The 26226-nt window shown below is 41.6% G+C and overlaps 1 protein-coding gene across 1 annotated transcript in view; it reads left to right on the top strand.

Moving 5' to 3' along the window:
• The window catches only part of plod2 (procollagen-lysine, 2-oxoglutarate 5-dioxygenase 2), a 63074-nt gene that overhangs the window by 16303 nt on the left and 20545 nt on the right, over nucleotides 1–26226 (top strand). The window contains exons 2-8 of the mRNA XM_072679320.1: nucleotides 3024–3115; nucleotides 4417–4553; nucleotides 8254–8417; nucleotides 18092–18204; nucleotides 18449–18512; nucleotides 18910–19007; nucleotides 22967–23068. Coding sequence (XP_072535421.1) covers nucleotides 3024–3115; nucleotides 4417–4553; nucleotides 8254–8417; nucleotides 18092–18204; nucleotides 18449–18512; nucleotides 18910–19007; nucleotides 22967–23068 — 770 coding nt within the window. The remainder of the gene's footprint in view (nucleotides 1–3023; nucleotides 3116–4416; nucleotides 4554–8253; nucleotides 8418–18091; nucleotides 18205–18448; nucleotides 18513–18909; nucleotides 19008–22966; nucleotides 23069–26226) is intronic.

Raw genomic sequence — 26226 nt, 5'->3', positions numbered from 1 at the left:
ACCCCATCCCCCACCACCACTCACCCATTTGGTATGCCGGAATGTCTTTAGAAGAATGAGCTGGACATTCCTCAGAGATTAGATGAAATTGTCAGGCTCCTTTTTACTGTAAGGCAGTTTTATCTGCCCTGTCCTGTCTTAAATAGGGTTATTTGGACTGTATAAGAACCACTATTACTTCTCTAAAGAACCTCTTGAAGTTGATATTTTCTCTTAACAAACCTTTAAACCAAATGTTCTATAGGGAACTAGTGCCGTTTTTTCAAGGGAACAGTTCCAAGGAACCTTTTTTGGAAGCTCTATTTTTAAGAGTGCACAAGAATGGCTCTCTGTACAGTCAAGTATCCTCCAGTGTAAGTGTATGAATAAGAGAAAGAGCAAGTAGGACATGAAGGGAAGTGCAAGAGGCAGTAATTCACTTTCTATATGTGACGGTGTCTGAATTTCTTCACATCATTTTTCATCAGGAAGGGTTGGAGCCATGCAATATTCACCCCTGAAATGCCTCTATTGACAAATGAGGCATGGCAGTATAAATACTAGTCTTAGTGCACCTCTAAATCCTGTGTTGGCAGAGTGCTGGCTCTGCTGTGACTGACTGAGTCTTTTATTCCGGGAGGAAAGTGCTTCCTCATGTTTTTCTCTTGAGAAGATGTATCCATATACAGCTATACTGTGCAAAAAAAGGAAGAGGAGGAATCACACTGATGGCGAGACGGTGGCTTTTCCCTTGGAGAACAAGAATTAAAGCCGTATTAAAATAGTCGCCTGATGAGGTAGCGTCCCAGGTTTACCCATAACATGTCCCAGGTTCAACCATACCTTTGCGATCCGGTCTGAAAAAAAAGGAAATGTCTCCTGTTACAGTGAGCGCAGCTGTTCAGCAGGAACGACTTCTCCAGATGTTGATTTTCAAGGCTTTTCCAGAGATTAGAATAAGAAGGGACACCTGGGTTTTGGGCACTCACCCAGCTCCAGCCAGCATGACTCGCACCTCCACTTTCTGACTGTGCTCCAGTACTCCCTGGCTGCTATATTACACCCCATGCTTCTCCACATACAGAGATAGAGTTACCTTATTGTCGAGCTGTGTGAGCCACGGGCGTTTCCGTCAGAAGAAACAGGGAAACGGGACATTGGTGCGGGATGAAGGCACAGAGACTTTTCATCTGTATACTCCCTGCTGTATTGTGAGGCTTGTGAAATCTACACCTGTCTCCTAGAAGCTCGAAGAAGAGATTTAATTCTTCAGAATTCAGGCCCTTGCTGGCTTTTGGAGTTTGGAAGGCCTTTCTTTGGAAGCTAGCTATAAACATGAACCTATTGGCACCAAGCCTAATGCCATTGAGCTGTGGAGCAGTGGAAGAACTGCGTTCTCTGGAATGATGGATGATGCTCCATCCAGTACTTTTGGGATGTGGTGGGGTCACTAAATGCAATCAAATCCTTACAGCAGTGCTCCTCCAAAATCTAGTAGAAAGCTTTCTTCCCTGGACAGTAGAGACCATTACGCCAACAAAAGCATACCCTTGATTTTGGAAGAAACAATGAATGAGCAGGTGTCCCAATACTTTTGTCCTTTTTAACATTATTCCTTTAGTATATCTAACAGTATACAAGCCTGCCCCCCAACCTGTACCCCTAGCCCTGATGCCACATCAATCATATGTGTAATGCTGGGCATTGTCCCAGTTGGGGTTGAAAAACACTGTAAACATAAAGCAGTACGCAAACCGAATGGCGACTGCTTGTATTAGCGGTTCCTTCGCTAAGTAAAAGGGCAAGGAGAGGTCAGTGGAGTTTGACAAGCTGGGCTAAACAGTTCCCAGGCATATTTGTACAAGCAGCAAACGTCGGGTCACTTCTCAACTTCGAGTGAGATGTAAACTATGGGTGCAATCCCAAATCCCAAAGAAGGCCATTAACAAGAAGCCATTTTCAGAGAAGCCGTTTTCACTTAGCCTGGACGTTGTGCTTCTCTACATTTCACCACATACCGACATAGTGTGCTAATTTTGCTAAATTCTCCAATGGCCCCTTTATGAGCTGAGATATCCGGTCAGTCCTGCCACCATTCCATCATCTTGTTGAGACTGAAATGCTTGTTTCCCCCTTTTTTCGTACAACCATTTCCTGTTCAGGCTGATTTTTGCCAGTGGTGTTTTGAGTCCCACCCTTTCTGCTGCTTCTGTAATGATGATGTCAGATGGGGGCTACATTGTGGTGTTTGTGTTTCTCTTAGGAAATGTTTTACAGTACGTTCTTTATTTATTTCTACTTTTCACACAGAAAGCAGACCTGGAATTTCTTAAGCAGGTCAAAAATAGTAAAAACAGCCTAGGTGATGATTAACAAATGACATGAGTTTGGCTCAGTTTGCTTAAGATTTCTTTGGGGCTGTTCTCCAACCTCAGAGATGATTGACCATAGGATCTGCTCGGCTCTCATCACCCCAGACTGGGGTTTGTTTTTACACCCTGCTGTGACTTTCCTTTGGTCTCTGGCCTATCCCAGCTCAGCGGCCTGGCCAGCGGAAATGTAGCGGGGGCCTGAGAAACTCAATCTCTGTGTCTTCTTCCTTAGCACTTCCACCAAAACTAGCACCATTTAGAAGCTTCTTATTGTGTGAAATAATGGCACCTTCAAAAAGTGTGCTTCTCACGTCATAGTGATTGTGACAATTCCCTTTTTATCTGTGAAATAGGTGGAATGCACTTTCTGAATCCGCTCTGGAAGTGTTGACCTAGGTTTGAGGTTTGGTTGTAGTTTGGTTTGCAGTAACTCAAAACCCTTTATTTCGTACTGTAGGCAAAAAAACAACATATATATTTTGGTGAAGTGGCTCCTGAAAAGACCAAAGGATTTTGGCTAGACTATAAGAAAGCATGTGAGCTGCTCTAAGGCATGCTTGCTTTATGGATCCCTCAACATACCAAACATAAAAAAACTGGCGTGTTTTACACTGTATGCTATAAATGCTTTTAAAAATCACTGAAATACTCTCTCTCCCTCTTTTTCACCAGAAAAGCTGCTGGTTCTCACTGTGGCCACACGAGAAACCGACGGCTTCAACCGCTTCATGCAGTCGGCAAAGTACTTCAACTACTCTGTGAAAGTAAGACTGATTTTCCCCAGGTTTCCTGACATGCAGTGACCTCATGTTAGGTATATTCTTTAAACCTGGTAATGTGTATCACACAAACCAGGGTTTATAAATCAATACATTGCAATTAGTGAGCGATAAATAGAATCGAAAATAGAAAAATAGAAAAATAGAATCATTATATTTAAAGACAATTTCATGTTACACAGTATTTATTGTGATATTTTGACAGTGTTAGTTAATGCCATGTGTGCTTACAGCTGTGCCCATTGTCAACATGTATAATGTAAATAATAGCAGTCCTAAAATGGAGCCTTGCAGAACTCCACATCTTACTTTGTTAACGTTGTTATCTTAACTAAAGCCCCATCCCAAATAGCAATATATTGTGATACTAAAAGCAAGGAGAAATATTGTAATTTTTCAAAATCAAGTTTTTGGAAATCATAACAATATAAAAAAACACATTGTAACACATAAAAATATGTATCATATGTATAAAATCTGTGTAAAGAAAAAAACTATTTTTATCCATCAGAATAGTGGGATCTAAAGACAGAGTACAACACTGCTATCTAGTGGTTGGGGGTTAAACACAACACAAAATGAACCCTTGTTTGTAAACTTTATAATGATCAATTCTGTGTTTTTGAGACTTGAAGGAATTGTAAAAATATACACTTGTGATCCTTCAACATATTGATATTTTCTTACACCCCTAGTTTTATTATGTAATACTATGGGATAAATTTGGATTGAGTAAATTTGTAGGATCACAAATGGAAAAAAAATAAGACACTTCTATCATTGTTTTGTTATTTAAAAAAAAAAAAGAAAACTTTGAATCAGTGCTTTGTCAACAAAAATGTTACTCTTGAAAAGCCACCTTCCCACTCTTACTTAAATTAAATACCAAATACTAAACTTCATAAAAGGAGACACTAATATGTGGCACATTAACATTTTGCGCACATTTACTTTCCTTGTACAGATTTTTAAATAAATATTGAGATCATTTTGAGGCACGGTCAGTAAACCTGGTCATTGTAGCTGGTGTATGTGGCTTTTCAGGTGGATATGAACAACATTTAGCCTGAAAAGTAATACATGAAGAGAACATGCATTAAACATTGAACAGAGAGAGTGTTCCAAGGCTACATTTGAACCCTGTTAGTTTGCAGTGTTGTTCTCCTGTAAAGGGCTGGGCAATGTGACAATATTCTATTATTACTGTGATCAATTTTGTATGTTTATTACTTTACCTTATCAGCACAAGAATAGCTAGGCTAACCATGTGCTCTGGTCTATGTCAGGTGCTGGGGATGGGTGACGAATGGAAAGGAGGCGACGTGGGACGCTCCATTGGTGGAGGCCAGAAGGTCAGACTACTCAAGGAGGCCATGGCAACTCTGGCTGACCAGGAGGACTTGGTGGTCCTTTCCGTGGACAGGTATAGCTTGAATAGAAAATACTAACACTGCTAGTTAAAGCCATTAGTTCTTCAGTGTGAAAGCTTACTTTATTGTCAGACACCCAACATGCTTAGAACATTGAAATGCAGGATATTAAACACTAAATGGGACACAGCCGACCAGTTCTTTCTAGGGGTATTGGCTTCAAAAACTTGTGATATCCCAGATGTCCTGGCACCAAAGTGGTGGAACGAACTTCCCCTGGGTGTCTGAATGGCAGAGTCATTCGCTGTCTTCAAATGCAGACTGAAGACCCACCTCTTCTAAGAGTACTTGGGCGAATAGCAGAGTGGTCTCCTTACTGACTGGTGTTTAGTAGAGTCTAAACTTAGAGGTATCTTTGAATTTGTAGCCTTTTAAAACTAGCTGAGGGTTTTCTTAAATAAATAGCAAAGCACTTTTGTAAGTCGCTCTGGATAAGAGCATCTGCTAAATGCCATAAATGTAAATGCAAAGCAAAAGCATGACGACACACCGATGAGACCAGGCGTCCTTCTGCTTACGACACTTAAGTACGCAAAGCCCAATTCAGCACTGTCACATATTTCACCACACACCTCCTCCTGGGCCTCAACTCTAGTGAGTAGATTATGCAACAGCATAGATCTGTGGTCTCCAACTCTGCTCCTGGAGAGCTACGTTCTTGCTGACTTTAGATAGAACGCTACTCCACCCCAGCTGATTGAGCTAATTACTGCCTGAATGAAGTCCTTGATTGGCTGAATGAGGTGTTTCTGACTTGGGTGGGAGTTGAACCCTGCAGAAGATAGCTCTCCGGCAGCAGGGTTGGAGACCACAGACATAGATACTGTCCTTATTTTTCCGAATTAAGATTCTGTTCTAAATGTCATGAGAATATTCAGTTGTGAATCCAGTATTGGGAACTGAATGTAGTCGTGGGCTGAGAGGATCATTACACCTCCAGTCTATTTATTCAGTGTAATCCACTTTAGCATTTTAGATGAAATGATGGACTAAAGGAGAAATTAAGGATGTAGTGTTACTGGCCAAAAAGGAAAAGGCTCCTGCAGAGAATTTATTCAGGCTCTCACACTGAAGGCTCCAGTGCCAAGGCTTGCATTTCCACACAGCAGATGTACTGTACAGTAGAAGGCCTGGTTCACTTCCTTCATTTATTCTCTCATTAAGGCTTTTGGGTGAAAGGAGGGTCAGTGCTTTTCTTTGCCTTGAATGTGGACCAGATGGCTCTGGAATAAACCAGGCTGTAAAATGCCTGGGATCCTATGTGATTTGATCTGTGTTAGTTTGTGATTTGGCCTAATGTTGCTAAATGATGCTTGCTTGGCCAGGAACTTCCTGGACTTGGCAGGAATCTGGAATGTGTTATTTTTAATTAACTATAGAAAAATGCTATAATGAACATTGATTCTTCTTGCCCAACTTGTCTAAAAACCTGCATCTTTTCAGCTGACTTGGTAAGAGCAATCCTGATCCAGCACTTGGGGAGTACTGATACTCCCTAAAATAACAGGGCAAAGGCAGCACAGTTTAATAGAGGCACAGCAGTGGGACTCGGCTCTGTTAAAATAGTGTCTTTCAAATGTTGGTGTTTTTGCTTGGTTAACTTAATCAGCTGGGATAAATGGGCTTTCTTTTATAGCCATTACTCAAGTGAAATTATGGCGTGTCCTTATCATAATGAGCACATGGTGAGGTCGGGCTTAGCAGTGCAGGTCTGGCCCTGTGTAATAGAAAGCGACAGTAATTATCATGATCACAGTGCAGAAAAGACCCAGCGTTTCCAGCTCCCTTCATCCCCACCTACAGCTGGCGTTGTTTTTTGTTTACCCTAAGGTTGATGCCTAGAAACACCTTCCCAACATTCATGCAAAGTTCTTATTATAGAGGTCTGTGAAGTTTAGAGACTGCTAATTATGGACGCACTGACTGATATGAAATCAGGGATAAATTCCAGGGCCCGGAGTTCAGAGGAAAGTTCATAATAGCAACCTTTACCCCAGCATTACTCGCTAGTCAACAGCCAGGCTTGTGCATCATCAGAAATTTCATATAGATTACAGTCTGCAGCATTAAACCTCCCCTTAATCTGCTGATCTGACATGATTTGGAGACAAATGGAGTGTCTGGAAAGCAGCATAATCTTGAGTGCCAGGATTTCCTTAGAGACCCAGAGCTGGGAACTAGGAGTTGATCATCTCCGACCTCCTGAGCTGCTCTCATGTTGTCTTAGGCTAAATGGTTAGGTATGACTCAGGGAAAGATGTGCAGTTGTGTGGGCAGGTGCAAGCCAGATGTGTAGACGTTTCAGCTCCCGAACCATACTTCGCTTCCTCCTTGGACATGTACGGTGGAACATCCGACCAGCAGCATTAATAGGGCCTGAAATGTGATCCGTTAACACCTCCGAAAAACCTTCTGCCCCCACCTCCCAGCAGTTTTGCTCCACTTTATGCTTCAAGCAGGTGGAAGTCCAGCGGGAATGTAATTGTGGAGGATTTCCGAAGCCATTTCGTCCCTCATTCGTGTGACGTTCTTGAAAATAAACTTGACTGCATGTAAAAATTTACCTCCAGGGCCTCAGTGCAGCAAGACCAGTGTTTGCTGGACCAGACTAAACAAGTGACCAGGACATAGAGTATACACAGCCATCTTAAACAAGACAGTGAAGAATACTACTCAAATACAACTTCAAAAAGTACACAAATCTGGAAAACTATGTTTAACATGTCCAATTACAGACACAAACACAGCACAGTACATATGCAGGACCAAGCCAGTTGAGATATACAGTGAAATGTGAACAGGCCTGAGTAGAGTAGCTGTGAAAGTAGGACAGAGTAGGACCTACTTTGCACCCAAAAACAGCCCCAATTCCTCATGTTATTTATTTCACAAAATGTTGGAAGCATTGCTTTGAGATTCTGGTCCATGTTGACCTGAGGTTTCTCAAGAGCACCTTCTTGAGAAACTTGTACATTGTATTTCATTCAGATCCAGTGACTGGAAAAGCCACTGCAGGACAATGAACTCGTTGGAGGGTTCATGAAACCATGGTGCATCATCATGCTGGAAGTATCCATTAGAAGATGGGTGAAATGTGGCCATGAAGGGATGCACATGGTCAGCAACAATGCTCTAATAGGATGTGGCGGTCAGGCGATGCTTTACTGGTATTAATGGGACGAATGTTTGCCCAGAAACCATTCCCCACACCATTACACCTCCTCCACCTCCATTTGGATTCATGCTGTTGATGCCAAATTCTGACCTTACCATCTGTGTGCTTCAGCAGAAATTGAGATTTATCCAGTGTTGGTAATTCAGTTTTCGGCTTTCTGGTCTTGGCTGAGATCGAAGGTGATCTAAGGTCATCTAAGCTACTGTAGGCTTTCTGTGAGCTCCAACCAGTCTGACCATTCTCTGTTGACCTCTCCCACCAACAAAGTGTTTCCTTCTGCAGAACTGAGCTCACTGGATGGGTTTTCTTTATCGCACCATTCTGAGTAACTCTAGAGACTGCTGTGCTGAAAATCCCAGAAGATCCCAGAAGATCAGCAGTTTTTCTTTTTCTCAATTTTGATGGTTGATGTTAACATCACAGCTCAGTGTGTACTGGAGTAGCTGACTGCTTGACACTCTGGTATGATTTACTACAGTATTTTATCTCTCTCACTCTCTCGCTCTTTTTCTCTGCAGTTATGACCTTATCTTTGCCGGAGGGCCGGACGAGCTTCTGAGGAAGTTCCAGCAAGCCAATCATAAGGTGATGTTTGCCGCTGAGGGTGTGATTTGGCCGGATTCGCGGCTGGCGGAGAAGTACCCCTACGTCCGCAACGGGAAACGCTTCCTCAACTCTGGAGGTGGGTCTTGTGAAGACACTAGGGGATCATGGAAGATGGGATTTATTAGTTTGCTTGCCTGCAGTGATGTTCATGGATTCTTCTGTCATATGGGCAGAATAAAGCACTTTGTTTTTGCTGACAGATTCTCCCCACAGAGTCGCCGCTCACAGTGTAACGTCACCACGTTCGTTCATCATTAACTGTTACGTGCTCAGTCAGTGTCGGCCTTCACAGGAATGATTTATAGCACCTCCCGTCACTCCGGTTTTCTTTGGCCGTGCGAGACCGAATGTTCTCTCTCTCTCTCGCTCTCTCGCTCTCTCTCTCTCTCTCTCTCTCTCTCTCACTCCTTCATACACAACCACACTGCAATGTGGGAGGTCAATTTGTTTTACTTTATAGCCATGTAATGTATTAGTGGAATGCCTCTCAGCCCACAAGGTCATGGCCAGTAACTTTTTAATTTTAGCTATGAATGCCCGGCGCAGCTGCGTGGACCTGGTGGGTTGGGCAGAATAATAAGTTTAGCTCTACTGAACGCTGCAAAAACACTGTTTTGAGTTTCACTATCTGCAGTTCTGAGTACAATAGGATAGAAAAAGTGTTTTCTCTATAAACTGCCGGCCAGTGGCCAGTCACCCTGTGGAATTTCCTGAAGGACACCAGGCATACTGCTCCATTCATGTCGGGGTGCTGAGTGAATAGCGTATTCATTTGAGAGAGTGAGGGTGTGTTTGAAGGAGGGGAGCAATGGGAGGTGAGGAAAGAGAAAATGAGAGAGAGAGAGGCAGAGAGATGGCAATAGCGAGAATGGTGGAAGGACAATTTTTTTAAGGGCGAAAGAGTGACAAATAGAGACGAGAGAGACTGAAGGAGACAGAAAAGGCCAGAATAACAGAAACACTTGTTTGTTTTCAGTAGTTTCACCACACACAGAACAGTGAAAGAAGAAAACGGAATGTACAGTACCAGTCAAAAGTTTGGACACACCAGGTTCAATCTGTGCTGATCATCATATTTTAGTTTTTTATAGAAGAGGACACTGGGGAAACACGGACATCCACCGTAGTTAGAATACCGTGGTCGCGGGGGGAGGGTTTAAGTAGGCCTAAGTTGGGCTAGAGGCTGTGTGTGTGTGTGTGTGTGTGTGTGTTAATAAACACACATTTACTCATTTACTAACACCAATAAATGGCCTTAATAGCCTATTTGACCAAATCATCATCTTCCAGTTCAACAAACAACTTGTGCCCACTTTTTTTTTCTAATCAATCAGTTCTATTGTCACGTCACACTACATGGGTGTAAAGTTGAGTGAAAAACGTGGGGCATTGGCCCTCACAGTAGTACCAAAAAGAATACAAATTTACAAATAGAAATAATATATAATGAATATTTAAACATTATCATATAGAATTAATATATTATGAATATTTACACATTATCAAATAGAAATAATGAATATTAGCCATGGTATCCTAACTACAGTGGATACCTGTATGACCTCTGCACCTTTACAAAAAAAAATAAAATAAATAAAAAAAATATATATATATAATAATAATAATAATAATATATATATATATATATATATATATATATATATATATATATATATATAAATAAATTGTTTCCTTTAGCATTTGGGTCAGATTCTATTGACTGGTACTGTATGTATGTGTGTGTGTGTGTGTGTGTATGTGAGAGAAAGCGAGAGGGAAAGAAAGAGAAAGAAAGAGAGGAAGAGGAGAGGATGACAAAGCTAGCATTACCATAGTGATACAGTGATTCACCAAACTTGGCCCCCAAAACTGCATGCACAGCAATAATTTCTCATCACATACAAATCATAATCAACTATCTCTTCTATTTCGTAATAAAAATAAAGAATTAGAAGCTCAGGAGCATAGAAACCACATGGGTTCAGTGAGCTGTAAGTGATAAAATGGCCTAATTATTATAGAATCCCAACATACTGTCCTTTAACTGTGATTTTCAAAGGGTTCACCAAAGGATCAGCTCCACTGAGCCCTCTGCACTCATCAGGCTGTGGTCATAGCTGCTCTGAAATCACCATGTTTATCCTTGTCTGCTATTTTGAAAAGTGGAATTACTGCTTAGACTGCGGCGGTCTGCGAGCCTTGCGCAGCCGTCCGTGGGCCCACCTCCTGTCCGGCCTGGTCAAATTCGTGGAATTAAGGCGAGGGCTTTTTATTTGTCTTGGGCTTCCTGTTCGATATGCCGGACCCGTCGCAATTGAGGGTTGATTGTGTCCGTGCAGCGATCCGCCAGAAGTCTGTGGCAAAAGTGTGTTACTTTTGGACTGGACTCAGTAGGGCCACATAAAGCGTAATTGTCCTGTGGGCGTCTCGGGGGAGGAGTGAAAACTGGAGGCTGTGTGTGTGTGTGTGTGTGTGTGTGTGTGTGTGTGTGTGTGTGTGTGTGTGGAGAGGTCTCGGCTCTGTTTTTGACCTGACCATTACAGTGTATAACTGTTAGGCTGTTAAGGAGAAATGTCTGTTCTGTTGAGAGAGGTCACAGCATCTGAGTATCTGTGCTATGCTTCGGTAGCAGCACTCCCTGTTTAGGTCTTACACACTTTGTTGAGTCTATGCTCGGGATGGTCTCCTTATTAAGTTGCTATTGTGTTGCAGCAGGCTAGAATACGCATGTAATCCTCTACCCAGATATGAATTTCTCCTAATATTCTTTATTAAACCCCATATTATACCACTGAATAGATAAATGGTCTCCTACCTCTCATTTTTCTTTCTGCATCTCAGTTTATGCAACAATACACACTGAGTTGAGCCTCGGAAGCCTTAGTAAAAGAGCTGCAGCTGAAACTGATGAAATACTGTGTAAGATGTTTAGTCTGTAGCTCCTCCCCCTCATCCTGTTTACTGTTTTTTGCTATCTATATGTTTAGGACCACACCCCTCATTACATTGTGCCCACAGAATGTGAAGGTTTTGACAGTGTAGCTGTGAGCCCTGGCTGGGATTTGAACTTATGATCTCCTCACACTTGATAAGCAGCAGTTAGACCGTAGGGCCGGTCTAGAGCTGTAAAATTACACTACAATAAAAACACAGTTCTGAGTACATTTACCTCTCTGTTTTCTTTTTGGACACAAAAATAAGAAAATAAGAACAATATGATGGTCTGAGTATATCTTGAGTAAAAGAAGGCCATCTTCTATGTGATTGGAGGAATTCTAACCTGCAGAGGGGGATAACAGTGAGCAAATTAAGGGGGAAGGTCAGAGCCTAGCTCAACTCAGTGTGTACAGTTGAGCAAACTGAAATGCTGAAGTTAAAAATGTGAGTTATGACAATGTTTCTAGATTATATTTCCAAACAAAATATTACACTGACAGGCAGATGTTTGTGTGTCACAATGATGCTGAACATCTGGATCTGGAGAACTCCAAACTATGTCTTTATCTGCCAACAAGACAAGACGCCACACTGCTGATCAAATGATGGAGTGGGTTTAGGAGTGAGGAACTTCGGGTGATGTTTTCCAGATCTCCAGATTAAACCCCACTGAGAATGTATGGGAGTGTTATGACTTTTTTGGCGGAGGGAAAGCCCAGGATGATACTATATCTTTAACAAAATGTCAACTTATGTAATGATGAAGTCTATAGAGCCCGCCCTTTCCATCTCATCGCATATGAGTTACAGGGCTATGAAGACCGGTTGAGATACTCGTCCCTGCCTCTCGCCGTGTCGAAATGTTGGATTTGTGTGTCTGTAATCTACCTGTCATCTGTAACGGGTCGATTTGTGTGTCATTTAATACACATTTATGAACTTTTATTCATACATGCCACTAAACTTCACACTTTGCTGAAGCTTAGTCTCAAACCCATTTCAAGCCCCACAGCAGAGTAAAAGGGATGTTTTCACAAGAAATATGAAGAATTTAAAATTGCACTAGGTTTAAGGTCAGAGTATCTCTTCACATCGTGCTATTATGGGCTCTCATTATACATGAGACTTGAGATTGTTCTGAACATGTGGGTATTATCTTATATGCAAGTGCCTTTAAGACAATATGGAGGGTTAACATCCATAGTTCTCCAAGTACCAGTTAGGTATGTTGGTTCTTCTTCTGGATTAGCTTGTCCAAAGCTTATCTTTCACTCCCCTAGAGAGCAGACCATGCTGGAGCTCAGTTTACATACCCCAGCACTATTTGCCAAAATGAACATCTGCAGATTTGTGTGTGATTTTCATTTTTTGATCTGCTGTATGCTGCCAATAATTAAGCAATCCTTTCTTTAGCATAGATTAGGCTAAGTGTGTACCAAGGGAATGGTTAACTAGAGGTGAAATCACATGGCAAATGAGAGAGAACTAAATAAGAATCATTTGCATAATAAAGACATTTATTTTAATGATCACAAGTTTCATTAATATCAGTTATTACGGTAAGCCTACCAACCACTACAAGCGGTTGCCTCAGATCATTTGAAAATAATGTGGATTTAAGGGTTAATGTGTTTCTGTGAGTTTGCCTGTTAACCCTTTAGCACACCAAGGCTTATTACATACTAAGGTGTATTACTCAGTAACTACAGGGACGTCTGGTGGGGCTATTCTCCGGCCCATCTGCAGTTCATAGGCTGTTTAAGGGGTTCATGAATCATTTACATTACATTTACATTTAAGGCATTTAGCAGACGCTCTTATACACAGAGCCAGAGCGACTTACAAAAGTACTTGAATCAGTATACAGTTCAACATGAGCATCCCTGGGAACTGACTGAAATGTCAAAGGCAGACCTTTCTCACAGTGTAAGCTTCGGTTTAGTCCAGTTTATAACTATAACTCTGAATACACATGGCTGCTCTCAATCTTTCCCCGCTCCAGAATGAAATATGAACATTGTCAAATCTGTGTGTTTATGTAGATTAAAGGGCATGTCTGTCAGAGTGCCGGCTCTGTGTATTCAGCGGCTTACCTAAACTTTGGTAATGCCTACTAATACTTCCAAAAGTCTATTTCTGAAGCAGACTTGAACGGGCCATTAAAAAGAACATATTGATTCCCATAAACGGCCTAAGCGAGGGTCCAGGAGTGTGTGTGTGTGTGTGTGTGTGTGTGTGTGTGTGTGTGTTTTCTCTTTCTTTTTCTGTCTTCCTTCCAGTTTTCACGTGCAGGACTCGTCCTTCAGCTTGTGTGTACAGGGGTTGAGGCCATCGTAATGATGGATCCTAAACTGCACAGCGACCAACAACATAGCCAAACCCTGCAATTTTCAGCTGTGGTCGGTGTTCTTCAGGAAAGCGCAGAGAGGGGGGGAAAGGCATGTGAGTCGCTATGGAGACCGAGCAGAGTAGGGATAGGTGATACCACTGACTTTCTTCACGATTCGATACCAAGTAATACATAGGTCACGATCTCAATACCAGTACCCATTCCAGTGTAGGAGTAATCGTTCCCTTCACTGGCTTCCTGTAGCTGCTGCCCGCATCAGATTTAAAACCCTGACGCTGGCCTACAAAGCCCAGAAAGGACCAGCCCCTCCGTACTTGATGGCAATGGTCAAAAGCCGATCTGCACCAAGAGCCCTTCCAGCTTCAAATACGGCTCGGCTCGACCCGCCATCCCTCAAAATCTGTGGAAGACGAGCGTCCAGACTTTTTTCTGTCCTGCACTGAAGTGGTGGAACGAGCTTCCCCTGGGTGTCCGAACAGCAGAGTCAAACGCTCACTGCCTTCAAACCCAAACTGAAGACCCTCCTCTTCCGAGAATACTTGGGTGAATAGCAGAGTACTATGGTCACTTTATTAACTTGTGTTTAGTAATGTCTAAAGCTTAGAGGTATCTTTAAACTATTAGTCTATTCTAACTAGCTGAGGTTTTCTTGGATAAATAGCAAAGCACTTTGTAAGTCGCTCTGGATAAGAGCGTCTGCTAAATGCCTTAAATGTAAATGTAATCTTGAACTTGGTGAATTCTTACAGTAAAAATATGAGTGTCGAGTCTTAGGTAGGAAATGCTCGATCCCCAGTCCTTCCAGTCCTGTGCTAATTGCTAAAAGCACTCTTAGACACTGTTCACACCTGGTCACTTCACGTGACTAGTATCTGGATTGTTTTCTGGTCAGATTTTTTTCTTGAGTCTTGAGTCTTGGGAGTGTTGGTTTACTCTTGCAGTTTTATGTGGTTTGGCCTGATACTGATATACTCCTGATACTCAAGTCGCATGAAGTGAGCCGGTGTAAACAGGTTTCTAGACTTACTTTCTGCACGTACTCTCCATTAAACATCTACTGCCACCCTAAAGACTATTCTAGTTCTCTAAAGGATGAGGAAGAAGAATACTACCTGTTCCACCACCCTCAGTCACTCATTTTAAAGGCATGTGGTGGACATTTTCTAAATAAGCAGAAATCAGTAAAATCACAGTCACAGTTAATGCTCCAAAGCAATATATTTATATGTATATATAATTGGGGAGAAGCTCCTGGCAAATACCCAGAGATCTCTGAAGGTTGACCAAGTTACAAAAGGTTATATATCTCCCCAATGGGGTGTTGTCACCTTCCATTAGTTCACAGAAGACAAAGAAGTTACAGCGCATTGGTTACACCTAATTGTGATAAGAATAAACGAAAGGGCGTTAACATATGTGCATAATTAATGAAGAGGAAGGAAGCTCAAATATGTTTTTTAGAAGCCCCTCACACACCTGGAGATACCCAAACAAGTTGGTATGCAACTTCGAAGTCACTTGAACAATACCTCACTGTGGCCAGCATAGGGAAAACAGATAAGGACCGGAGGAGTAGCCAGTTTGATCCACTTCGAGTGATGGGAAGTAACGGATTGTGGTCCCTTTTACATAGAGCAGTAAAAGTCCACCCGAAAGTTATGATTAAGTGCCTAAGTCTATTAGTATGTTAGTCTGGATATATTAGACTAAGAGGACAAAGCTAATGGGATACATATGGTATATGTGAGAGATAATAATCATCTTATGTACTACTATGATCATCTACTATGAAGGTGAAATATTCAGAAGAGATTTTTCTGAAACCCATTTCAAGCACCAAAACAGTTCATCCACTAAAGTAAAGGTCTGTTTTCACAAGGATCATGAAGAATTTCTCAAATCTGACAGGCTTTAGGGTCAGGACATTTCTTTACACAGTGCTCTAGCTCACATGGGGTCTTATTACAGTGAGAGGTTTTTTAAGAAGATTTGCAAAAATCAAGAAAATGCCATTAGACCCCAGAGGGTACAAGTTAGACATGTTGGTTCTTCTGGATAATCTTGTCCAAAGCTTAATTTTCATTCCGCTAGAGAGCAGACCATACTGGACCAAATTTGCTGTTCACCCTGAACGTGGCTAATTTACCCATGTTGTTCATGTCCTATTACAAATAATTAGATGCTTATGGACTCCTGTGGACATTAGGGAAGAGACTCAGGCTTGGGTTTGATCCCCTTGACCAGCATTTAAGTGGGCATCCAAAAATGCATCCTTACAAAGCAGGAAAACAGTGTTTCTGACTGGCCTACTTTCCATTTTGGAGTGCTGAAAGGACACCAGAGAGTTTATCTCCTTATACTCATGAAGCTGAAGCGTAAGGAGTGCCTTCCTTTCTCATATCGCTGAGATGACTTAGTTTGAGCTGCTCTCGTAGATGTAGCCCCACATGAGACGCATGTCAAAATGATTACTAGTTTGTCCTCTGCTTTGTCATAACATCCTAGTTACTGTGATCCATCATCTTGGTTGCCACCATGCAAAAGGCAGAGATAACCGTGACTGGTTGAGTGGTTGAGTCTAAATATTGTGTGTGAAAGTTATGTCATGTTCATATAAATTCCAGATAAACCACGCTTTTGAAGAAGGACAATTTCAAAGCTGTGGAATTTAGGTAGCACCATGTCTTAACGTGCATTTAGAGTTTCAGTCTGAGGTGAAGATCTACCTTCAGAGAAAGCAGCTATTTGAAAAACTAAGTAAATAACACACTAAGCACTGTGTTTTTTTTTGGAGTTACGTAAAAAGTAAAGCTTTAGGAAATTGACCACGCCCTAACTCCTTCTCTTCATTACTATGCACACCACACAATTGCTCCCCTTTCCTTCTCGCTCCCATTCCCTTCGCCCAGAACTCCAGCCCAACTTTCTCGAGTTCCTCTTCCTTGCCTCAGCCAAGTGAACGTGGTCCGCACTTCACATATGTATCTTTCGGTGACAGCAGAGGGGTCTGATTATCTGTCAGATCTGGAAGCAACCAATCTGCTGGTTTTTGAGTCTGCTCCAATTTAAAACATACCATTTCCCAACACTGACGTCCAGGGAAATTCCACAGAAATTCTCCAGAAATCCTGCATAATTAAAAGGTTAAGATGTAAGTAAAGCCATTCTGAGTGCTTTAATGTCAAATGTGAGTCAGAATTGTTCCCAGTGGTGGAGATAGGACCCATTCGTCTGAGAGCTCAATGCTCTAAAAACACTCAGTGTTTGAAAGAGTTATAAATCTGCTTCCTGATGCTGGAGACATTATTTTGTGATAGTTTGAGAAGGTTCTGGCTTGAAATGTGTTTTTTAAAAACTCAAGATGGAGAGGTTTTTGTATGGGTGTTACAAGGCAGAATAGGCTCCAAGGAAGTCTCGTATTTTCTGATATACCACCTTCATCAACATTACATCATTACATATACAACTCAGAGGTAGAGGTGTAAAAAAATTAAGGGTAAGTAAAAGAAAAGGGAGAGCGGTCAGACAGCACTCGTACTATATCCAATACATTCCTCAGCCTGCTTGTGGTACACCAGCCAATACTAGTGTATATAGACCAAACAAAGGTGAATACCACGCTGTTAGTTATGGCATTGACGGGTAGCAGGTATAATTTAGCTAAAAAAAAAATATTTTAAAATAAACAAAAATAATAACGTTAATGGAAAAATCGAATCATAATGACAAATCCTTTCATCAAAACTTTAAGAATTTTTTTTTAAAATAAATATATAGAGCTCAGGACATAATTGTAATATTAATTGCAATTTTTGACTGGAGTAAAATTATTTATTTTTTTTGGAATTTTAGAAGAAGGTCTTAAGTTCTGAAAGGTTCACGTTTTAAATGTGAGTCAAATAAATACACTAGACATTGTCCGAGTGCCGTCCGACCTCTCTCCCTGTTGATTTCTTCCTTGTGGATTCAGCAGTTAAAAAGTAGCCTGTTCTTTGTCCTTTTGGTAAATAAAATAACCCTTGTATTTGTGTTGGAGACATTGTGTCCCCTGGTTTCCATCCTCACAACTGTAAAAAAAAGTCACAGTCCCCTTTCGGATATAACGTCCGGAATTCCCCTTTCAGATACAACATTTAGGACGGTGCAGGACAGAAGTCTGTGGGAACTGGGACCTAAGAGGTTCTCCGGACCCTTCCTTCAGGCTCCACACTGCTTGCGGTGCATCCAGCACTTCCAGCCTCTCTTTTTATCAGGCTTGTCTGTGAGAAATCTCACTTTGCAGAGGCTTTTGGGCTAGAGCCAGGGTTTGCCCTGAGACTGAGGCATTTCCCCAGCTGCCATAATTGACGTATAGGAACCGCTGAGTCTGGCCACTCCATAATTCCAGCTCTTCGTGTGTCCCTTTTAAAAACCTAAATGTTCTTTATGAAGCTTGGGCCATAAAGCTGTGATGTTGTTTGCAGGCTTTATCGGCTATGCCCCCTACATAAACAAGCTGGTGAAGCAGTGGGACCTGCATGACAACGACGACGACCAGCTCTTCTACACCAAGACCTACTTGGACTCCATGTACAGGGTGAGCGTACAGTTGTGGAGCTCTGCAAGTCTGCAGCTACTGTGAGAGCTGCCACTGTAACCCAGGCTTGTAATGTGACCACATGTCGTTATAAAATGCACGAAAACACATCACACCCTCAGAAAACAAACAAACAGGTTAAAAATACACTGCTGGGCCGGTCGCCTGAGGACGAGGGTCACGTGGTCACTCGGTTCAAGCTTTGGCTTCATCTTCTGTCTATGTGTGTGTGTGTGTGTTTTAGGAGAGCCTTAATATGACTCTGGACCACAAATGCCAGATTTTCCAGAATCTAAATGGAGCAGTGGGTGAGTGAATTCAAGAAAATGGCTAAATATGTCCAAATTGTTGGTAAACACAGGCAGGAGTGTGCCTTGATGGACTGTGCTGCAGGTTTTTCAGCTTATTATAATATGCCTTGGCGGACAGCAGTGTGGCACATCCAGGATCCAGGGTTCTTCATATTCAGTTCTAGAAGGCCGGTGTACAGCACAGTTTTGCTATTTTCCCACCCAAACACACCTGGATCAAATTTTCTGTTAATTGCCAGATGTAATGGTTGTGTTTGAGCAGGGAAATCACCAAATCTGGTGCTGAACACCAGGCCTCCGGGTCTGCATTTGAAGATTCTTGACCTGACAATTTCTTGGATGACTGGACTCTAAAGAACTGGTTCGCTTTGATCACTGTTTAATTCGGTTGCAGACGAAGTCCTGCTGAAGTTCGGCACAGATCGAGTTCGAGTTAGGAACACCGTCTACGACAGCCTTCCCGTGGTCATCCATGGCAACATAAACACCAAAGTAAGTGGCGTCCAAAAACACGTTGTGGGTGTAAAAAGCTCTAGACTCTAATCAAAGCAACTGACCTGTTTCCTGTGCAGAGCCTGTTCCCAAACAGTCTCTGTTATACCGGGTTGCAGATTTATGCGATATCTCTGATTTGATAGACTCCCTGAATGAGATGAGGGCCTTCAAGCTTCCAAAGAAACCAGCTGATAGTTTACTGTTGGGTGAGAGCCAGGAATGCAGTCTTAGCTCTCTTGTCAGACGCAATAGCAGCCCAGGAAAACAGTGGGGTAGGATGTCTGGACGATAGAGTAATCTCCTCCCCTACACCAACCTTCGCTTTTCTTCCTCGACGCCAGCCTGCTGTGTTTCCATGATAGCTTAAACAAACCTTGCGCTGTGTTGAGTCATCTTCTCCTAACCCTCAAACATCTGTCTGTGCTGCTGGCTCTTAATGAATAATCATCATTGGCCAACAGATGAACCTCCACACTCTCTTCTGCCAGCGAGACTGGTTCTCTTGAACTTACAGGAATAGTTTGGTTCAGATCATATGTACAGTTTCACAACTTTCCAACTATCTCAAACGTGGCCCATCAGCCATGGCGTCTCAAGTTTGCAGATGTCGGGAGCATTGCATGTGATAGGGGAGAATATATAAGAGCAGGGTAATAATAAATGATAAGAAATATATTGAATAAAAAACAATTTATCGCTATTTATTAATACTTTTACTTATTGGAGGTATTGAGGTATTAAATAAGACCTTAAATATTAGATAGGATATTTAAATAATAATAAATAATATTGAATAAAACATTAAATTAAATATTAAATAATACCTCAATTAAGCCTAGACCAAGCCAAAACAACCCCTTACTGGTGTTTCAACACTGACCCTGCAGTTTAGTCCCAGACTAGTCCCTTGATTGTCTCTCGAATGTTCAGAAATGGATGAGTGTTTGGTAGTTTAATAGCATAGCTTGACATTGAGCGGTGTGATGCTGCACCGTAGTTGAATTCAGGATTCAAGGACAATTCAGGACAAAACTGAACTATTCCTTTAAGCGGACGCCCAGCCCAGCACCGGCACATTTCCATTCCCAATTGTCGGCGGTCTCCCCTGGGACAGCTGCTCTTTTACCGGTGTGTAAATGTTCATTCACACAGCGCACCATAAACGTAAGCGAGGCTGTTAAGAAGGAAGCAGCAGTGAGTTATTACTGGAGAGTGAAGACATCTGTCTGGTTTATGTCTTCTGTCTCCTTTTAAACACTGAGAGCGTCCCAGTTTCCTTGTTAGCCTGTTGACCTTGGTCAACCCCACATCATCGTCATCATCATCACCATAGTCATAATCCAGTGCCTAATACGGCCATGTTTATCTGTAATTGATGCGAGCCGTAATCCAGGATTACCAGCAGCATTAACAAGCTTAACTGCAGGCAGATCCTGAAAAGAGTTGCATTTGCAGGCCATCTGTCATTAGGGTTGGACTCCGGTGGATTGGTTGGAGGATTCCCCCTTTTAGTTTTACAATCCTGGCTTCCAGGGCAGAAAAGCAGCATGATGGTGTATACATGTCAGCTTGCCGTAGTGGAGGATCAGCATCCAGCAGCCTGATCACACATGAGCTTACACTGCTGCCAGGGAACAGCACAAAAAGCCTGTCGCTCACTTTCCAGCTCTCTCTCTCTCTCTCTCTCTACTGCACTGTGTGTGTTCCTCTCTCTCTCTCTGTCTGTTTCAAATGAAATGGATGTTGCTTTCCTTGCGTGTACCATCACCCTTTAATCCTGCCGTAATTACGTCTTGGCTCGTCACCCAGTGTTTTTTATATGACGGAATGTCCTAGACAGAGATAGGCTTTGGCTCTGAACTCGAACACACAGTAGTCGAGATTGAGGCAGACCCAAACATGGCGGAGCCGCTGTAATTCCAGACTCTTTATAGAGAGCTGCCCCAGACATATTTAAGTCCCGTTAGCTCACCCGGACTTCCTTTCCCTGCCCAGCTAAATCTGCCCTGCTGATGTGCTGTAAATCTGCGCCGTTCCATATGTTGAAGGTTATGGCTGCGCTGCAGAAAACAGCACTAATTAAAGGCCAGTTTGTCAATATAAATTTGACAGGGGAAACCATCTTGGTCTGCTGTCCTTTGGTGTGACCTGAGAGCAACCCTGAGAAAGGGTGGACACATCACTTCCTTCGAGTACTGTAAATCAGCAGCCTAACCACTCTGCATGAATATCCATGGCATGCAGGTCGCATAAGGCCTTTCTTCAGCTGTTTATGATTTTTAATGTAATGTATTTATGTAGGAAGTATGTATTTATGTATATATCTTATTGAAGCAGTGGACAGCAGGCCACGGTCTAACACACTGGCGCATTGGTGTCTGCTGAATAGTTTTTAAAGTAGGCTGTAGAGGTATTTGGTTATGTATTCATTCATTGGTTTTGCTCATTAGTGTTTATTTTAAGTACGTATTTGTTTGTTTTTGACAAAAGCAAAGGGAGTGCAAATATTACAACATGTTTTAATCAGCTGGCTGAATTAATGCAAATACAGTGAATTCTATACAATTCAGTGTTGTGTGAACTAGACAAGCTTTCCAGACTAAATATATAAAAATATTCAAATTAAATATGATTAGTAAAAAGAGACTGTGTCAGACACTGCTTAAATGTGTTTGTGTCTGGCATCCCAGTGTGCACCATCATTACCCTTCTCTATGACATTTCCTCACTAGTAATGCCCCATATTAAAGGTTTTTGTAAAATGTCTCCTACTACTGGAAAAAAAGCCATACTCCTGAACTGGAAAGACAGAACCCAGGCTTTAGTAAAACATTGGCTCAATCTTTTGGTAGAAGATTCCACTCAGGAAAGAATTACAGCTAACATAATAAACATAAATAAAGCATTTGAGACGGCATGGTCTCCTTTTTTTTTATAAGTTATTGAAGGGTCAAGTCCCTTATATTCCATCTTCTGACTCAATCCATATAAATCATCCTATAAATCTCTAACTGCATTTAACTTTAGGAAATCAGCATGCACACCCTTGTTCCCGGTTGTATGTTTTGTTTTGTCTTGTTTTATTTATTTATTTTCTTTGTTTGTTTCATTTCATTCGTCTGTTGTTTGCTGTTGGTTAGGCGGTGGATGTAAACTCTCTGGTCCTGCACCACTGGAAAGATGAATCATGTTATGATGTGTACATACCTGTAACAGTTGTTAGCAGTCCTCAGTGTGGACCCAGACTTAAAAATGAATAAATAAATAAATAAAAACAGAAGAAATGCTCCAAAATTACTTGGAATACATTTTTTCACGCTGATTTTTTTTGAAAGTTGTAAAATTACCATTTTGAATATTCAGGGTATTTGCTTAACCCCTTTATTATTATATATATATATATATATATATATATATATATATATATATATATATATATATATATATATATATATAATTTTTAGTGGACAACATATTTGTTTTATCAAGATTATATATATATATATATATATAGATGGTATATATATATATAAAAGTATTTATATTTTTTTATATATATAATGACATGATGGATATATATCATCTTGATAAAACAGAAATATGTTGAATCTGTGTTATCTTAAATATGTTGTTGGTGAATCAGAGCATAAAAACTTCCAGTAAACTAAAGTTTAGAGTACATGCAGGGTTTTCTTATGTGATCTACGCTCTCATTGTTCGGTTTGGAAGAATGAATTGTTACACTGTTAAGCTAACCCCTCAGTGTGGAGGCTGTAGGTTTAGTCTGGCTAGCTCATGTTTTTTTTTACTTGCTTCGTAACAGTGTTTTAGTTTTAGTCAACAAGAGAGTGACCACAGTAATATATAAATTCCCCTTTTAAAGGTTTTACAATGAGTGGTTGATCTGTTTCCTGTTTAATCTTCTGGGTTAACAAATATCCCTTTTCCTTTTTCAGATTTATTTGAATTACTTGACAAACTACGTCCCGAATGTCTGGACCTACGAGCGAGGCTGCAGTGTGTGTGACCAAGACATGATGGATTTGTCTCAACTCGCTGTGAGTAAACCAGAACACCGCAACGGCTTTCTGTTTCTGCCTCGCCATATACATTCCTCATAAAAGGATATTTTGAGAAATTTGAGTGGGTTTCTCCTTTACGTTCATGCACAAGGGTATGTACATTATATGCTAGACATAGTTCCAGGGACTCAGTTATTTCTCAATTTGAACGTTGAGACACAGCAGAACCGAGGAGCCCACGTACATCAGGTCCAACAATAACAGACGGCTCGTCCTGCCTCTATCCTGCCTCTATCCACACCCTTCTCAAAGCAGCATGAAGCCCTATTGAGAATCCGCTGTAGGAAGAGGAAGCAGCGCTGCGCTGTGGTACAGGAAATGGCTTTCTGGTTTTTAGAAGGGCTCACTTAAAGGGGTGTCGCTGTGGACCAGGCCGCTTTTTAGTGGGCTACTCAGTATGGCTTTTCATGCAGAGGGTAAGTTACAGTGGTTGCCCTGAAAATTTGTTCTGTAGGTTTGGCCAAGGCTGGCAGAGAGGAGACCTAAGAGCGGAAGATCAGACCTATCAGTCTATCCTGTCTCTTAGTATCTGACTTCCTCTCTCAGCTCCTGCTTACTCTCCATAGCATAATTGCTACCACATGCTAGTGGGTGGAAAGTTAAACCTAACCAGCACAGTTGATGACTGTCTCGGGTCAGAGGAGTTCACCTCCTTAGAAGGAGGCGTCAGGCCAAAAAACGCTAATGCAGAGAGCAAGCTGCATGATGTCATTGGTGCAATCAGTGCAGATGGCGCCTGCTATGTATATATCTTCCATTCATTATGAAAAGTTCTGTTGCTTTAGTATGAGGAACACTGGAGGAACCTATGTTCCGCTAGCTTACACCAATGTAGGCCGGATTTGGGCAGTACATAATAGGGGTGATGCAGCATTAAGGATGGCAAGTAGCTATTACAACTGTACCTGAAACTACAGACTACAGGTCTTGAGACAGGTTTGGCCCAAAATAGAACTGCTGTGCAAATATTTCCCATGGTTGGTTGTGTGTGGGACACCTGTGGCCCTACTTTCCAAAGACTGTCAATAAGAGTGGACAGTACATCCCTGTTTGCAGCTAAAATATGGCTGCTGTCCTTGACCTCCCATAGAGTGTAATCTAGCAGTGTGTACTGGTCAGCGACTCAATCTCAACAGGTCCTGTCAAAAGCCAATGAAAATTATGGACGAAAAGTGCTGGTTTTAGGAAGTTTCTTAGGTTAATTTTACATTCCACCTTAAATAAGAAAGAGGCTCCATTCCAATGCTAGTACATGTCCCATACTGCAGCACCATTTAAGGTGGAATAAGAAGTTGTATTATAAGCCACCCTTTGCCTCATAAGTAGGGTATCCTGCAAAATGTGCTATGCTACTTACCTTGAACTCCTTCTGTACAGACCATGCTGACCAGTGTATCGGGTGTAGGAGTGATACAGGCATATTCTAATGGGTCAGGTATTAGCTTTTTTTTTTTTCTAATTTTACCCCATTTTTTACGTAATTACATTTACATTACATTACATTTACAGCATTTAGCTGACGCTCTTATCTTACTGGTCTGGTATTACAGAGGAAGGCCAATGTAGTGTTAGGAGTCTTGCCCAAGGACTCTTATTGGTGTAGCGCAGCATAGTCACCCAAGCAATTGAACCCCAGTCTCCCATGTGGTGTGGTAGCTTACTGGTAGGTAGTGGTGTTATCTGTTGCGCCACACCAACCACTAATTATCAAATTAATTCTAATTAATTAATTAATTATCTATCCAATCTCTGTTCATTGGGACATATCTACTATTTTACTATTTGGACGTAATGAGAGGTTTGGGATTGCATCACGGTGTAGACCAGGGTGGGGTCTTGGTTCCTGTCAAGGTTTTTTCCTCTTGATCTGAGGGGGGGTTCCTTGCCACTCTCACCATTGGTTTATTCTGCAGAGGCTCAGATTCAGATCTCTTTAAAGCTGCTTTGTGACAACATCGGTTGTGAAAAGCGCTTTAGAAATACATTTTATTTGAATTGAACTTATGAAATGTCTTATGCCATGGAGTATCCTGCTATCAGGTATTGCATACTGCTTGTGTCTAGGTGTAAGTTCTGGCTCTTCTATCTGGCTGGCTGGATATCTTTAGACTTAAGCTTTTTTTTGCACTAGTTAGGGGTATAAAGCACTATTGTAAGTGGCTCTGGGTAAGAGTGACTGGGAAGTGCCATGGAAGCAAATGTAAACGTACAAATGATGACATATGAAGTTACAGTAAATGGCCTCTGTGGGTGGACTCGATGATGTTAGTCTGCTCCATCATCTTTGCCATCTGTAGCGTTAATGAGAATTCAAGGATTGTCATAATAACGGCTTTCAACCACACCACAGCTGTAAGGTCTGGATCATTTTACAGAGGATTGCGAATGTGCGGAATATGCGTGTAGATGACTGTCACACTAATGAAAGAGTGTACTGAAACACGTCCATGTCGTTTGGTTCGAATCAGTTCAGACAGCTCGCTGTCTGTTTTTCCAATGATGCACCAAAGATGGATTTCACCTCTGAATCATGGAACTGAGAAGCAGTTCTGGTTGGACTTAGGTTTGTGAGCAATTCCACACAAATCAAGTGAGGCATCCCTTTTCTCTCATCAGCCACAGAACTTGGGCTCATTTCAAGCTTTTTGTAACAAATTACGTCTATTGGATTTTGTTGGGCATAAAGATCTTGAGCACAGATCTTCTCCACTTTCAACAAAATGGCAAAAATGAAATCAGTCTAAATGGTAATGATCCTCTTTTTTTTCTCTTTGTACCTAAATTGGTGGATATGAGTCTAGAGAAGAAAGCAAAACCAGAGAACAGAAAGAGAAACGCATTAATAAATGAGTTAGAAGATACAAGAAGGTCTGGGTGTGGATTCAGAGTTTAATTGGACCAAGGTTTTTAGTCTAATTGCAGTACCATAGCTGCAAATGTAGGGCCATGCAGGATCATAGCTAACATCAGTCGTCTTTTAGTTTTATGAAGGAGCAGGAAGGGTTGGGCCCAGCTTTGGAGAAGCTGCGTTAAGCATCTCACAGTGGATTTGCAGAGATTTAGGGATTTAAGGAACACCAAACCTCTACATCCTTCTCTGTACTTTCTCCCTACATTTACACTGTTCTAGAAGG

The sequence above is a fragment of the Salminus brasiliensis genome, chromosome 5 (genome assembly GCF_030463535.1).
Source record: "Salminus brasiliensis chromosome 5, fSalBra1.hap2, whole genome shotgun sequence".
NCBI classification, from domain to species: domain Eukaryota; kingdom Metazoa; phylum Chordata; class Actinopteri; order Characiformes; family Bryconidae; genus Salminus; species Salminus brasiliensis.
Note: the sequence above shows the minus strand (reverse complement) of the source record. Positions and strands in the feature narration are given on the sequence as shown.